Source organism: Petromyzon marinus, unplaced genomic scaffold, assembly GCF_048934315.1.
Source record: "Petromyzon marinus isolate PM22_M1 ecotype Great Lakes invasive population unplaced genomic scaffold, UKy_Petmar_22M1.pri1.0 PM_Scaffold_153, whole genome shotgun sequence".
Taxonomy (NCBI): domain Eukaryota; kingdom Metazoa; phylum Chordata; class Hyperoartia; order Petromyzontiformes; family Petromyzontidae; genus Petromyzon; species Petromyzon marinus.
The window spans coordinates 1-15,000 of NW_027423117.1; the positions used below are offsets into that span (position 1 = coordinate 1).

Here is a 15,000-nt window from a genome sequence, read left to right on the forward strand (position 1 = left end):
GGTCCTCCGTTTTGTCCCTCCGCGTTTTATAATCACGCATCTCGAGTCATTTGGCTCCTGCTATAAATGTCCCCGTGATGACGAGCCGGCTCCTGACCGCTCCTGACAGAGAGCTGCATCGCTCAGCGGGGCCCTTACAATACATAAATAAATAAAGAGTCCACAGCTTTAGTTTATCTTCTTTGGTTCTTTCGGTAAAGTCACGTAAAATGAGAATAAAATAATAAATTGATAAAATAACACAATAATATTCTCACGACGTTTCGGCCACAACACAAGCGGCCTTCATCAGGTGAAGGGGCGAGACTGTCTGGTAGGACAGCGCTGTCCTACCAGACAGTCTCGCCCCTTCACCTGATGAAGGCCGCTTGTGTTGTGGCCGAAACGTCGTGAGACAGTCTCGCCCCTTCACCTGATGAAGGCCGCTTGTGTTGTGGCCGAAACGTCGTGAGAATATTATTGTGTTATTTTATTTTATCAATTTATTATTTTATTCTCATTCTACGTGACTTTACCGAAAGAACCAAAGAAGATGAATCATTGCAGTCACGAAAGCTTTAAATTGAAGCTTTAGTTTAGTCATATGTCCCGGGCGTTCGGACGTCATACAGAGCTGTACTCTACCTGGAACCTCTTCCTCCACGCACACCTCCAAAGGATTTGAGTCGACAGGCTCTGCACTCACGCGCACGCACGCACGCATGCACACGCACGCACACAGACACCAGCTCAAGGTAAACACGTTCGCAAATGCACAACGGGTCCTTGTGTTGTCGTACTGACCGCCCGGAGTACACACAAGGCCAGCATGGCGCCGAGGTGTCTAGGAGATGTTGACTACCTCGCCTCGTACGCAGGAGGTCTTGGGTTCGAACCCGACCCTGACAATGCCTGCTGCTGCTGCTGTATATTTGGAGTGTGCGTCTCTCTCTCTCATCATCATCACGGTGTCTAGGAGATGTTAACTACCTCGCCTGGTACGCAGGAGGTCGTGGGTTCGAACCCGACCCTGACGATGCCTGCTGCTGTATATTTGGAGTGTGCGTCTCTCTCTCATCATCATCACGGTGTCTAGGAGATGTTAACTACCTCGCCTGGTACGCAGGAGGTCGTGGGTTCGAACCCGACCCTGACAATGCCTGCTGCTACTGTATATTTGGAGTTTGTGGTGTCTCTCTCATCATCATCACGGTGGCTAGGAGATGTTAACTGCCTCGCCTGGTATACAGGAGGTCGTGGGTTCGAACCCGACCCTGACAATGCCTGCTGCTGCTGTATATTTGGAGTTTGTGGTGTCTCTCTCATCATCATCACGGTGGCTAGGAGATGTTAACTGCCTCGCCTGGTACGCAGGAGGTCGTGGATGCGACCCCGACCCTGACAATGCCTGCTGCTGCTGTATATTTGGAGTTTGTGGTGTCTCTCTCATCATCATCACGGTGGCTAGGAGATGTTAACTCCCTCGCCTGGTCTACAGGAGGTCGTGGGTTCGAACCCACGCCCCTGACAATGCCTGCTGCTGCTGTATATTTGGAGTTTGTGGTGTCTCTCTCATCATCATCACGGTGGCTAGGAGATGTTAACTGCCTCGCCTGGTACGCAGGAGGTCGTGGATGCGACCCCGACCCTGACAATGCCTGCTGCTGCTGTATATTTGGAGTTTGTGGTGTCTCTCTCATCATCATCACGGTGGCTAGGAGATGTTAACTCCCTCGCCTGGTCTACAGGAGGTCGTGGGTTCGAACCCACGCCCCTGACAATGCCTGCTGCTGCTGTATATTTGGAGTTTGTGGTGTCTCTCTCATCATCATCACGGTGGCTAGGAGATGTTAACTCCCTCGCCTGGTCTACAGGAGGTCGTGGATGCGACCCCGACCCTGACAATGCCTGCTGGTGCTGCTGTATATTTGGAGTTTGCGTCTCTCTCATCATCATCATCATCACCACAGTGGCTAGACGATGCACGTGCGCACGCAAAGACACACCCCGTGTTGTCACACTGCCGTTGGCGAAGGCCTATCGAGGCCGGCCGGCCGGCCAGCTGGCCGGCCCGGGACACTCGAAGTTCACACACACACACGGCAACGCAGCACGTGCACGCGCTCACGCTCGCACGCGCGCGCACACACCGCGCGCACGACTCCCACTACTCATTCGACCAGCCGTGCTGTACGTATATATGCGTGCGTGTGTGGACATTCTTTCGCACCGTGCGAAGCCGACCGCGCCAACCGGAGGTGCGAGGGAAGGGCAGACTTGGCGCAGAAAATTAGTTCCAAAGAAATGTGTTTGCCGACCCAGATGGCGGTGCAAAAGCGCGTGGCTCCGGTGGCTAACACGGGCAGGAGGAGCGTTCCCCGAGACGGGCCGCACAAGGGCGCGTCTGAAAGCGCCGCGGATTTTCGGGCGACCACCGTCTCCGTTCGATGGCCTAGCAGCCAAACGCGGCGGCCGCTGCCAGGGCGGCCGGAGTTTGCGTGAAAGGTCGGCCAAAGGAGCCCCGGACCTCCGGTACGGTAGCGCGACCGCCCCCGCACGCCGCCGCCGCCGCACGCCGCCCACCTCTGGCGGCGTGCGGTGGCGCCGCGGCGAGCCTGCGTAGGCCCGAGAGGCTCCCGACGGCCATCTGGTTGAGCACGGCGGGCAGCATGTCGCTCAGGTGGCGGCTCTCGGCGTGGCCCGACACGGCAAACGTGTTGGCGCCGATCGTGGCCTGCACCTTGGGGTTGTTGAAGTGGAGCACCATGCCGTCCTCCCTGAACATGTTCACCTGGGCACGGCGGGGCGGGCACGGGTGAGCGAGCGGTGCAGGTGAGCGAGCGAGCGGTGCAGGTGAGCGAGCGAGCGGTGCAGGTGAGCGAGCGAGCGGTGCAGGTGAACGAGCGAGCGGTGCAGGTGAACGAGCGGTGCAGGTGAACGAGCGAGCGGTGCAGGTGAACGAGCGGTGCAGGTGAACGAGCGGTGCAGGTGAACAAGCGAGCGGTGCAGGTGAACGAGCGGTGCAGGTGAACGAGCGGTGCAGGTGAACGAGCGAGCGGTGCAGGTGAATGAGCGAGCGGTGCGGGTGAACGAGCGGTGCAGGTGAACGAGCAAGGTGCAGGTGAACGAGCAAGGTGCAGGTGAACGAGCGAGCGAGTGGTGCAGGTGAACGAGCGGTGCAGGTGAACGAGCAAGGTGCAGGTGAACGAGCAAGGTGCAGGTGAACGAGCGAGTGGTGCAGGTGAACGAGCGGTGCAGGTGAACGAGCGGTGCAGGTGAACGAGCGAGCGGTGCAGGTGAACGAGCGGTGCAGGTGAACGAGCGGTGCAGGTGAACGAGCGGTGCAGGTGAACGAGCGAGCGAGCGGTGCAGGTGAAGGAGCGAGCGAGGGGACGCAGCCGAGCAGTCTGGAATCCAGAAGGCCGCCCCTGGTTAATGCCGTGGTGAGTACACGTGAGAGTCTATACACGTGTGTGTACACGTGTGTGTGTACACGTGTGTGTGTGTACACGTGTGTGTGTACACGTGTGAGTGTGTGTACACGTGTGAGTGTGTGTACACGTGTGTGTGTGTACACGTGACAGTGTGTACACGTGCGTGTGTGTACATGTGCGTGTGTGTACACGTGTCTGTGTGTGTGTACACGTGACAGTGTGTACACGTGTGTGTGTGTACACGTGTGTGTGTGTGTGTACACGTGTCTGTGTGTACACGTGTGTGTGTGTGTGCGACAAGCGGTAGTGTAGTGGTTAACAGCGCAACGCTGCGCTAGGAATCCGGCGACCTGAGTTCGATTCCCACTCACGGCCAACACCACCGGTGACGACTATTGTAACCGGTCCCGGGCCTCCCCTAGGTCGACTCGGCCTCAAATGAGTCACCTGGTGCGGTGTGTAGTAAACATCGCCACTGGGGAGACAAAGGCGGCCGGGCGTGGTGCTGGCCACCCACCCCCTCGTGTGCCGTGCCGGCCTTCACAGGTGCTGCTCGCTAACAGCACTTGCCCCAACAGTCTGTTAAGGCTATACGGGTGATCTTTGTCTTCGTGTGAGGTTGCTCGCTAGCTTACAGCACTTGCCCCAACATTCTGTTACAGGCTACACGGGTGATCTTTGTCTTTGTGTAAGGTTGCTCGCTAACAGCACTTGCCCCTACAATCTGTTACAGGCTACACGGGTGATCTTTGTCTTTGTGTGAGGTTGCTCGCTAACAGCACTTGCCCCTACAGTCTGTTACAGGCTACACGGGTGATCTTTGTCTTTGTGTGAGGTTGCTCGCTAACAGCACTTGCCCCAACATTCTGTTACAGGCTACACGGGGGATCTTTGTCTTTGTGTGAGGTTGCTCGCTAACAGCACTTGCCCCAACAGTCTGTTACAGGCTACACGGGTGATCTTTGTCTTGGTGTGAGGTTGCTCGCTAACAGCACTTGCCCCAACACTCTGTTACAGGCTACACAGGTGATCTTTGTCTTTGTGTGAGGTTGCTCGCTAACAGCACTTGCCCCAACAGTCTGTTACAGGCTACACGGGTGATCTTTGTCTTGGTGTGAGGTTGCTCGCTAACAGCACTTGCCCCAACAGTCTGTTACAGGCTACACAGGTGATCTTTGTCTTTGTGTGAGGTTGCTCGCTAACAGCACTTGCCCCAACACTCTGTTACAGGCTACACGTGGGGTGGACGCTCGCTGGGGATTCCCCTGACGTCATTCCGCGTCACGGTCCAAAATTTGGCAAATTCGAAAATCACACCGCTAATTACTCAATTCCACAGCAGCAAGGATCTGAGTGAGAAGGTGGGTGCCACGGTGGCTAGGAGATGTTGACTACCTCGCCTGGTGTACAGGAGGTCGTGGGTTCCATCCCCACCCTGACGATGCCTGCTGCTGTATAGGAGTCAGGGTCTCTCATCATCATCACGGTGGCTAGATGTTGATTACCTCGCCTGGTGTACAGGAGGTCGTGGGTTCCATCCCCACCCTGACGATGCCTGCTGCTGTATATTTGGAGTCTGCGTCTCTCTCTCATCATCATCACAGTGGCTATGAGATGTTAACTACCTCGCCTGGTGTACAGGAGGTCGTGGGTTCCATCCCCACCCTGACGATGCCTGCTGCTGTATAGGAGTCAGGGTCTCTCATCATCATCATCACGGTGGCTATGAGATGTTAACTACCTCGCCTGCTATACAGGAGGTCGTGGGTTCCATCCCCACCCTGACGATGCCTGCTGCTGTATAGGAGTCAGGGTCTCTCATCATCATCACGGTGGCTAGGAGATGTTGATTACCTCGCCTGGTGTACAGGAGGTCGTGGGTTCGATCCCCACCCTGACAATGCCTGCTGCTGCAGCTGCATTTTTTGAGTCTGCGTCTCTCTCATCATCATCACGGTGGCTAGGAGATGTTGACTACCTCGCCTGGCCTACAGGAGGTCGTGGGCTCCATCCCCCACCCTGACAATACCTGCTGCTGCTGTATTTTTTGAGTCTGCGTCTCTCTCATCATCATCACGGTGGCTATGAGATGTTGACTACCTCGCCTGGTATACAGCAGGTCGTGGGTTCCATCCCCAACCCTGACAATGCCTGCTGCTGCTGTATATATTTTGGAGTCTGCTTCTCTCTCTCCCCGTGGTCGCGTGGATTTGTCTCCGGCTCCTCCGGTTTTTGCCTCCACATTGAGAATCAACATCAACCAGGCGTTTTAGAGAATTTGTCCCGATGTAAATGTCCACACGGTAATGACTCACGCTTCGTTAAGCCGTCGTTTGTGAGCGAGGTGGTGAGTGAGGTGGTGAGTGAGGTGGTAAGCGAGGTGGTGAGCGAGGTGGTGAGCGAGGTGGTGAGTGAGCTGGTGAGTGAGGCGGTGAGTGAGGTGGTGAGCGAGGCGGTGAGTGAGGTGGTGAGTGAGGTGGTGAGTGAGGCGGTGAGTGAGGTGGTGTGAGGTGGTGAGTGAGGTGGTGAGCGAGGTGGTGAGTGAGCTGGTGAGTGACGTGGTGAGCGAGGTGGCGAGTGAGGTGGTGTGCGAGGTGGTGAGTGAGGTGGTGTGCGAGGTGGTGAGTGACGTGGTGAGTGAGTTGGTGAGCGAGGTGGTGAGTGAGGTGGTGAGTGAGCTGGTGAGTGAGGTGGTGAGTGAGGTGGTGAGCGAGGTGGTGAGCGACGTGGTGAGTGAGGTGGTGAGTGAAGCGGTGAGTGAGGCGGTGAGTGAGGTGGTGAGCGAGGTGGTGAGCGAGGGTGAGCGAGGTGGTGAGTGACGTGGTGAGTGAGGTGGTGAGTGAGGTGGTGAGCGAGGTGGTGAGCGAGGTGGTTAGCGAGGTGGTGAGCGAGGTGTTGAGTGAGGTGGTGAGTGAGCTGGTGAGCGAGGTGGTGAGTGAGGTGGTGAGTGAGCTGGTGAGTGACGTGGTGAGCGAGCTGGTGAGCGAGGTGGCGAGTGAGCTGGTGAGCGGAGTGGTGAGTGAGCTGGTGAGCGAGGTGGTGAGTGAGCTGGTGAGTGACGTGGTGAGCGGAGTGGTGAGTGAGCTGGTGAGCGAGGTGGTGAGTGAGCTGGTGAGCGAGGTGGTGAGTGAGCTGGTGAGTGAGGTGGTGAGTGACGTAGTGAGTGAGGTGGTGAGTGAGGTGGTGAGTGAGGTGGTGAGTGAGGTGGTGAGTGACATAGTGAGTGACGTGGTGAGCGGAGTGGTGAGTGAGCTGGTGAGCGAGGTGGCGAGTGAGCTGGTGAGCGGAGTGGTGAGCGAGGTGGTGAGTGACGTGGTGAGTGCGCTGGTGAGCGAGGTGGCGAGCGAGCTGGTGAGCGGAGTGGTGAGTGAGCTGGTGAGCGGAGTGGTCCTCACTTCCTCGATGCCGGTGATGTTGTTCACGGAGAGCTTCTTGAGGGAGCTCTGCAGCTTCCTGTCGTCGGCAGGGGCCGTGCGGTGAACAATCTTCCTCTTGCGGCGTGCGGTGCCCTGTGTCACGGTGAGTGTCACAGTGAGTGTTACAGTGAGTGTTACACACAGTGAGTGTTACACACAGTGAGTGTCACAGTGAGTGTTACAGTGAGTGTTACAGTGAGTGTCACACATGGTGAGTGTTACAGTGAGTGTCACAGTGAGTGTTACACACAGTGAGTGTTACAGTGAGTGTTACAGTGAGTGTCACGGTGAGTGTTACAGTGAGTGTCACACACAGTGAGTGTTACAGTGAGTGTTACAGTGAGTGTTACACACAGTGAGTGTTACAGTGAGTGTTACACACGGTGAGTGTTACACACAGTGAGTGTCACAGTGAGTGTTACAGTGAGTGTTACAGTGAGTGTTACAGTGAGTGTCACACACAGTGAGTGTCACAGTGAGTGTCGCGGTGAACAATCTTCCTCTTGCGGCGTGCGGTGCCCTGTGTCACAGTGAGTGTCACAGTGAGTGTCACAGTGAGTGTTACACACAGTGAGTGTTACAGTGAGTGTTACAGTGAGTGTCACAGTGAGTGTCACAGTGAGTGTCACGGTGTCACAGTGAGTGTTACAGTGAGTGTCACAGTGAGTGTTACACACAGTGAGTGTTGCAGTGAGTGTCACGGTGAGTGTTATAGTGAGTGTCACAGTGAGTGTTACACACAGTGAGTGTTACACACAGTGAGTGTTACAGTGAGTGTTACAGTGAGTGTCACAGTGAGTGTTACACACAGTGAGTGTTACAGTGAGTGTTACACACGGTGAGTGTTACACACAGTGAGTGTCACAGTGAGTGTCACAGTGAGTGTCACACACAGTGAGTGTTACAGTGAGTGTCACAGTGAGTGTCACACACAGTGAGTGTCACAGTGAGTGTTACACACAGTGAGTGTTACAGTGAGTGTCACAGTGAGTGTTACAGTGAGTGTTACACACAGTGAGTGTTACAGTGAGTGTCACAGTGAGTGTTACACACAGTGAGTGTTACAGTGAGTGTCACAGTGAGTGTCACAGTGAGTGTTACACACAGTGAGTGTTACAGTGAGTGTCACAGTGAGTGTTACACACAGTGAGTGTTACAGTGAGTGTCACAGTGAGTGTTACAGTGAGTGTTACAGTGAGTGTCACAGTGAGTGTTACAGTGAGTGTTACACACAGTGAGTGTCACAGTGAGTGTCACAGTGAGTGTTACACACAGTGAGTGTCACACACAGTGAGTGTCACAGTGAGTGTTACACACAGTGAGTGTTACACACAGTGAGTGTTACAGTGAGTGTTACAGTGAGTGTTACACACAGTGAGTGTTACACACAGTGAGTGTCACAGTGAGTGTTACACACAGTGAGTGTTACAGTGAGTGTCACGGTGAACAATCTTCCTCTTGCGGCGTGCAGTGCCCTGTGTCACAGTGAGTGTCACAGTGAGTGTCACAGTGAGTGTTACACACAGTGAGTGTTACAGTGAGTGTTACAGTGAGTGTTACACACAGTGAGTGTCACGGTGTCACAGTGAGTGTTACAGTGAGTGTCACAGTGAGTGTTACACACAGTGAGTGTTGCAGTGAGTGTCACGGTGAGTGTTACAGTGAGTGTCACAGTGAGTGTTACACACAGTGAGTGTTACAGTGAGTGTCACAGTGAGTGTTACACACAGTGAGTGTTACAGTGAGTGTTACAGTGAGTGTCACAGTGAGTGTTACACACAGTGAGTGTCACAGTGAGTGTCACACACAGTGAGTGTTACAGTGAGTGTTACACACAGTGAGTGTTACAGTGAGTGTTACACACAGTGAGTGTTACAGTGAGTGTTACAGTGAGTGTTACACACAGTGAGTGTTACACACAGTGAGTGTTACAGTGAGTGTTACACACAGTGAGTGTTACACACAGTGAGTGTCACAGTGAGTGTTACACACAGTGAGTGTTACAGTGAGTGTTACAGTGAGTGTTACACACAGTGAGTGTTACAGTGAGTGTTACACACAGTGAGTGTTACACACAGTGAGTGTCACAGTGAGTGTTACACACAGTGAGTGTTACAGTGAGTGTCACGGTGAACAATCTTCCTCTTGCGGCGTGCGGTGCCCTGTGTCACAGTGAGTGTCACAGTGAGTGTTACACACAGTGAGTGTTACACACAGTGAGTGTCACAGTGAGTGTTACAGTGAGTGTTACACACAGTGAGTGTCACAGTGAGTGTCACACACAGTGAGTGTTACAGTGAGTGTTACAGTGAGTGTCACAGTGAGTGTCACAGTGAGTGTTACAGTGAGTGTCACGGTGTCACAGTGAGTGTTACAGTGAGTGTCACAGTGAGTGTTACACACAGTGAGTGTTGCAGTGAGTGTCACGGTGAGTGTTACAGTGAGTGTCACAGTGAGTGTTACACAGTGAGTGTTACACACAGTGAGTGTTACAGTGAGTGTTACAGTGAGTGTCACAGTGAGTGTTACACACAGTGAGTGTTACAGTGAGTGTCACACACAGTGAGTGTTACAGTGAGTGTTACACACAGTGAGTGTTACAGTGAGTGTTACACACAGTGAGTGTTACAGTGAGTGTTACACACGGTGAGTGTCACGGTGAGTGTCACAGTGAGTGTCACGGTGAGTGTTACACACAGTGAGTGTCACAGTGAGTGTCACGGTGAACAATCTTCCTCTTGCGGCGTGCAGTGCCCTGTGTCACAGTGAGTGTTACAGTGAGTGTCACGGTGTTACAGTGAGTGTTACAGTGAGTGTTACACACGGTGAGTGTTACACACAGTGTCACAGTGAGTGTTACAGTGAGTGTTACACACGGTGAGTGTTACACACAGTGAGTGTCACAGTGAGTGTCACGGTGAGTGTCACAGTGAGTGTCACAATGAGTGTCACGGTGAGTGTCACAGTGAGTGTCACACACAGTGAGTTACAGTGAGTGTGACAGTGAGTGTCACGGTGAGTGTCACAGTGAGTGTCACAGTGAGTGTTACACACAGTGAGTGTCACGGTGAGTGTCACAGTGAGTGTCACAGTGAGTGTTACAGTGAGTGTTACACACAGTGAGTGTTACAGTGAGTGTTACAGTGAGTGTTACACACAGTGAGTGTTACAGTGAGTGTTACACACAGTGAGTGTTACAGTGAGTGTCACAGTGAGTGTCACAGTGGGTGTCACACACAGTGAGTGTTACAGTGAGTGTTACACACAGTGAGTGTCACAATGAGTGTCACAGTGAGTGTCACAGTGGGTGTCACACACAGTGAGTGTCACACAAGGTGACTGTCACAGTGAGTGTCACGGTGAGTGTCACAGTGAGTGTCACAGTGGGTGTCACACACAGTGAGTGTCACACACGATGAGTGTCACGGTGAGTGTCACACACGGTGAGTGTTACAGTGAGTGTCACACACAGTGAGTGTCACAGTGAGTGTCACACACGGTGAGTGTCACAGTGAGTGTCACAGTGAGTGTCACACACAATGGGTGTCAGTGTCACAGTGAGTGTCACACACAGTGAGTGTCTCGGTGAGTGTCACAGTGAGTGTCACATTGAGTGTCACGGTGAGTGTCACAGTGAGTGTCACGGTGAGTGTCACAGTGTCACACACAATGAGTGTCAGTGTCACAGTGAGTGTCACACACAATGAGTGTCAGAGTCACAGTGAGTGTCACAGTGAGTGTCACACACAATGAGTGTCAGTGTCACAGTGAGTGTCACAGTGAGTGTCACCACTCTTTCCTCACCACACCACTCACCTTGCCACCGATACGGACTTGTGTCTGTAGCTTGGCGAGCTTCTCCTGGTTCATGATGCCTGTGAGGGCACGCGGGGGGAGGTCATCGGTCAACCCTCCATGCCTCTACCTGTGTCTCACCTGTGTCTCACCTGTGTACCACCTGTGTCTCACCTGTGTACCACCTGTGTCTCACCTGTATACCACCTGTGTCTCACCTGTGTACCACCTGTGTACCACCTGTGTCTCACCTGTGTACCACCTGTGTCTTACCTGTGTACCACCTGTGTCTCACCTGTGTCTCACCTGTGTACCACCTGTGTCTCACCTGTGTCTCACCTGTGTACCACCTGTGTACCACCTGTGTCTCACCTGTGTACCACCTGTGTACCACCTGTGTCTCACCTGTGTACCACCTGTGTACCACCTGTGTCTCACCTGTGTACCACCTGTGTCTCACCTGTGTACCACCTGTGTACCACCTGTGTCTCACCTGTGTACCACCTGTGTCTCACCTGTGTCTCACCTGTGTACCACCTGTGTCTCACCTGTGTACCACCTGTGTACCACCTGTGTCTCACCTGTGTACCACCTGTGTCTCACCTGTGTACCACCTGTGTCTCACCTGTGTACCACCTGTGTACCACCTGTGTCTCACCTGTGTCTCACCTGTGTACCACCTGTGTCTCACCTGTGTACCACCTGTGTACCACCTGTGTACCACCTGTGTCTCACCTGTCCCCCCGTGTCTCACCTGTCCCCGTGTCTCCCCGTGTCTCACCTGTCCCCCCGTGTCTCGCCTGTCCACGTGTCTCCCCGTGTCTCCCTGTGTCTCACCTGTCCCCGTGTCTCACCTGTCCCCATGTCTCACCTGTCCCCCCGTCTCACCTGTCCCCGTGTCTCCCCGTGTCTCACCTGTCCCCCCGTGTCTCACCTGTCCCCGTGTCTCCCCGTGTCTCACCTGTCCACGTGTCCCCCCGTGTCTCGCCTGTCCATGTGTCTCCCCGTGTCTCCCTGTGTCTCACCTGTCCACGTGTCTCACCTGTCCCCGTGTCTCCCTGTGTCTCACCTGTCCCCCCGTGTCTCACCTGTCCCCGTGTCTCCCCGTGTCTCACCTGTCCCCCGTGTCTCACCTGTCCCCGTGTCTCCGTGTCTCACCCGTCCCCGTGTCTCACCTGTCCCCGTGTCTCCCTGTGTCTCACCTGTCCCCCCGTGTCTCACCTGTCCCCGTGTCCCTCCGTGTCTCACCTGTCCCCGTGTCTCACCTGTCCCAGTCTCACCTGTCTCCGTGTCTCCCCGTGTCTCACCTGTCCCCGTGTCTCACCTGTCCCCGAGTCTCACCTGTCTCCGTGTCTCCCCGTGTCTCACCTGTCCCCGTGTCTCACCTGTCCCCCGTGTCTCACCTGTCCCCCGTGTCTCACCTGTCCCCGAGTCTCACCTGTCTCCCGTGGCTCACCTGTCCCCGTGTCTCACCTGTCCCCGAGTCTCACCTGTCTCCCGTGTCTCACCTGTCCCCGTGTCTCACCTGTCCCCGTGTCTCACCTGTCCCCCCGTGTCTCCCCCGTGTCTCACCTGTCCCCGTGTCTCACCTGTCCCCCCGTGTCTCACCTGTCCCCCCGTGTCTCACCTGTCCCCGTGTCTCACCTGTCTCTGTGTCTCACCTGTCCCCCGTGTCTCACCTGTCCCCGTGTCTCACCTGTCCCTCGTGTCTCACCTGTCCCCGTGTCTCACCTGTCCCCGTGTCTCACCTGCCCCCCGTGTCTCACCTGTCCCCCCGTGTCTCACCTGTCCCCCCGTGTCTCACCTGTCCCCCCGTGTCTCACCTGTCCCCCCGTGTCTCCCCCGTGTCTCACCTGTCCCCGTGTCTCACCTGTCCCCGTGTCTCACCTGTCCACGTGTCTCACCTGTCCCCGAGTCTCACCTGTCCCCCCGTGTCTCCCCCGTGTCTCCCCCGTGTCTCACCTGTCCACGTGTCTCACCTGTCCCCCCGTGTCTCCCCCGTGTCTCACCTGTCCCCGAGTCTCACCTGTCCCCGTGTCTCACCTGTCCCTGTGTCTCACCTGTCCCCGTGTCTCGCCTGTCCCCGTGTCTCACCTGTCCCCGTGTCTCACCTGTCTCCGTGTCTCCCCGTGTCTCACCTGTCCCCGAGTCTCACCTGTCCCCGTGTCTCACCTGTCCCCGTGTCTCACCTGTCCCCCGTGTCTCACCTGTCCCCGAGTCTCACCTGTCCCCGAGTATCACCTGTCCCCGAGTCTCACCTGTCTCCGTGTCTCCCCCGTGTCTCACCTGTCCCCGAGTCTCACCTGTCCCCGTGTCTCACCTGTCTCCGTGTCTCCCCCGTGTCTCACCTGTCCCCCCCGTGTCTCACCTGTCCCCGTGTCTCACCTGTCCCCCCGTGTCTCCCCCGTGTCTCACCCGTGTCTCACCTGTCCCCCGTGTCTCCCCCGTGTCTCACCTGTCCCCGTGTCTCACCTGTCCCCCCGTGTCTCCCCCGCGTCTCACCTGCCCACGTCGGGCGTTGAATGGCGGAACGCCGCGTGACCCTCTTCCCCGAGTCTCGCGAGACCGCGCGCAGATCTCGCGGCCACGTGCTCGACGCGCCCCCACTCCACCCCACCACGTGGGCAGCGCTGGCACGAGCAACACGTGATCTATCCACTGCTGGTGGGACGGGGTAAAGGCGCAGCGCCGCAATTTCTTCATCTTAGACGGGGTGTTTGGCCACGTTTAACACGTGGGCTTTCGCGATCAAGATCAAAGGGATAATAATAAAAACACATAATAGTTACATCATAGCATTATTACATAAGAGCATACTATTATGTAATCGTATTATTATTTTTTATTTCTACGTGACTTTATCGAAAAAAAACATAGAGTAATTCCTGCAGTCGCGAAAGCACCAAATCAAGTTTAAGATCAAAGGGCCTCGCGTGAATGCGCATGCGTAATGTACGCCTGATGAAGCTGGTTGTGATTACAGGCGAAACGTCGTACACAGATTCTAGATGTTGTGGCTTGGCTCTCCAACACACCGGTGTGCTTTACTAGTATACTACACTATACACTACACTATACACTACACTACTATACACTACACTATACACTACACTATACACTACACTGTACACTACACTATACACTACACTATACACTACACTACACACTAGTGCTGTACTAGTATACTACACTATACACTACACTATACACTGCACTATACACTACACTATACACTACACTATATACTACACTACACTACATACTAGTGCTGTACTAGTATACTACACTATACACTACACTATACACTAGTGATGTACCAGTATACTATACTATACACTACACTATACACTAGTGCTGTACTAGTACACTACACTATACACTACACTACATACTAGTGCTGTACTAGTATAATACACTATACACTACACTACACAATACACTACACTACATACTAGTGCTGTACTAGTACACTACACTATACACTACACTATACACTACACTACACACTACACTACACTGCATACTAGTGCTGTACTAGTATACACACTATACACTACACTATACACTACACTACATACTAGTGCTGTAATAGTACACTACACTATACACTACACTATACACTACATTGCACACTAGTGCTGTACTAGTATATTATACTATATACTACACTATACACTACACTATACACTACACTACATACTGGTGCTGTACTAGTATACTACACCATACACTACACTATATACTATACACTACACTACATACTGGTGCTGTACTAGTACACTACACTATACACTACACTACACACTAGTGCTGTACTAGTATACTACACTATACACTACACTATACACTACATACTAGTGCTGTACTAGTATACTACACTATACACTACACACTACACTACACTATACACTACACTACATACTAGTGCTGTACTAGTATACTACACTATACACTACACACTACACTATACACTACACTATACACTATACTAAACACTACACTATGCACTACACTATACACTGCACTACATACTAGTGCTGTACTAGTATATTACACTATACACTGCACTAAATACTACACTATACACTACACTATACACTAGTGCTGTACTAGTATATTACACTATACACTACACTGTATACTGGTGCTGTACTAGTATACTACACTATACACTACACTATACACTACACACTATATACTACACTATACACTACACTATACACTACACTGCATACTAGTGCAATACTAGTATACTACACTATACACTACACTATACACTACACTACATACTAGTGCTGTACTAGTATACTACACTATATCTTACACTATACACTACACTATACACTACACTATATAATGGTGCTGTACTAGTATAC

General features: G+C 53.3%; 1 protein-coding gene across 7 annotated transcripts in view; it reads right to left on the minus strand.

Moving 5' to 3' along the window:
• Positions 1 to 6: 6 nt before the first annotated feature.
• LOC142922739 (transcription factor BTF3 homolog 4-like) overlaps positions 7 to 15,000 on the minus strand; it is a 208,762-nt gene continuing 193,768 nt past the window's right edge. The window contains exons 2-6 of one of the 7 annotated variants that reach the window (XM_076063572.1): positions 13,127 to 13,282; positions 10,646 to 10,704; positions 6,809 to 6,922; positions 2,563 to 2,770; positions 7 to 675 (exon numbers count right to left, since the gene is read on the minus strand). In XM_076063572.1, coding sequence (XP_075919687.1) covers positions 512 to 675; positions 2,563 to 2,770; positions 6,809 to 6,922; positions 10,646 to 10,704; positions 13,127 to 13,282 — 701 coding nt within the window. In that variant the 3' untranslated portion in view covers positions 7 to 511. Of the gene's footprint in view, positions 676 to 2,562; positions 2,771 to 6,808; positions 6,923 to 10,645; positions 10,705 to 12,149; positions 12,330 to 13,079; positions 13,307 to 15,000 lie in introns of those variants that run through there. The other 6 variants (XM_076063571.1, XM_076063577.1, XM_076063574.1 and 3 more) reach the window with 6 other exon arrangements.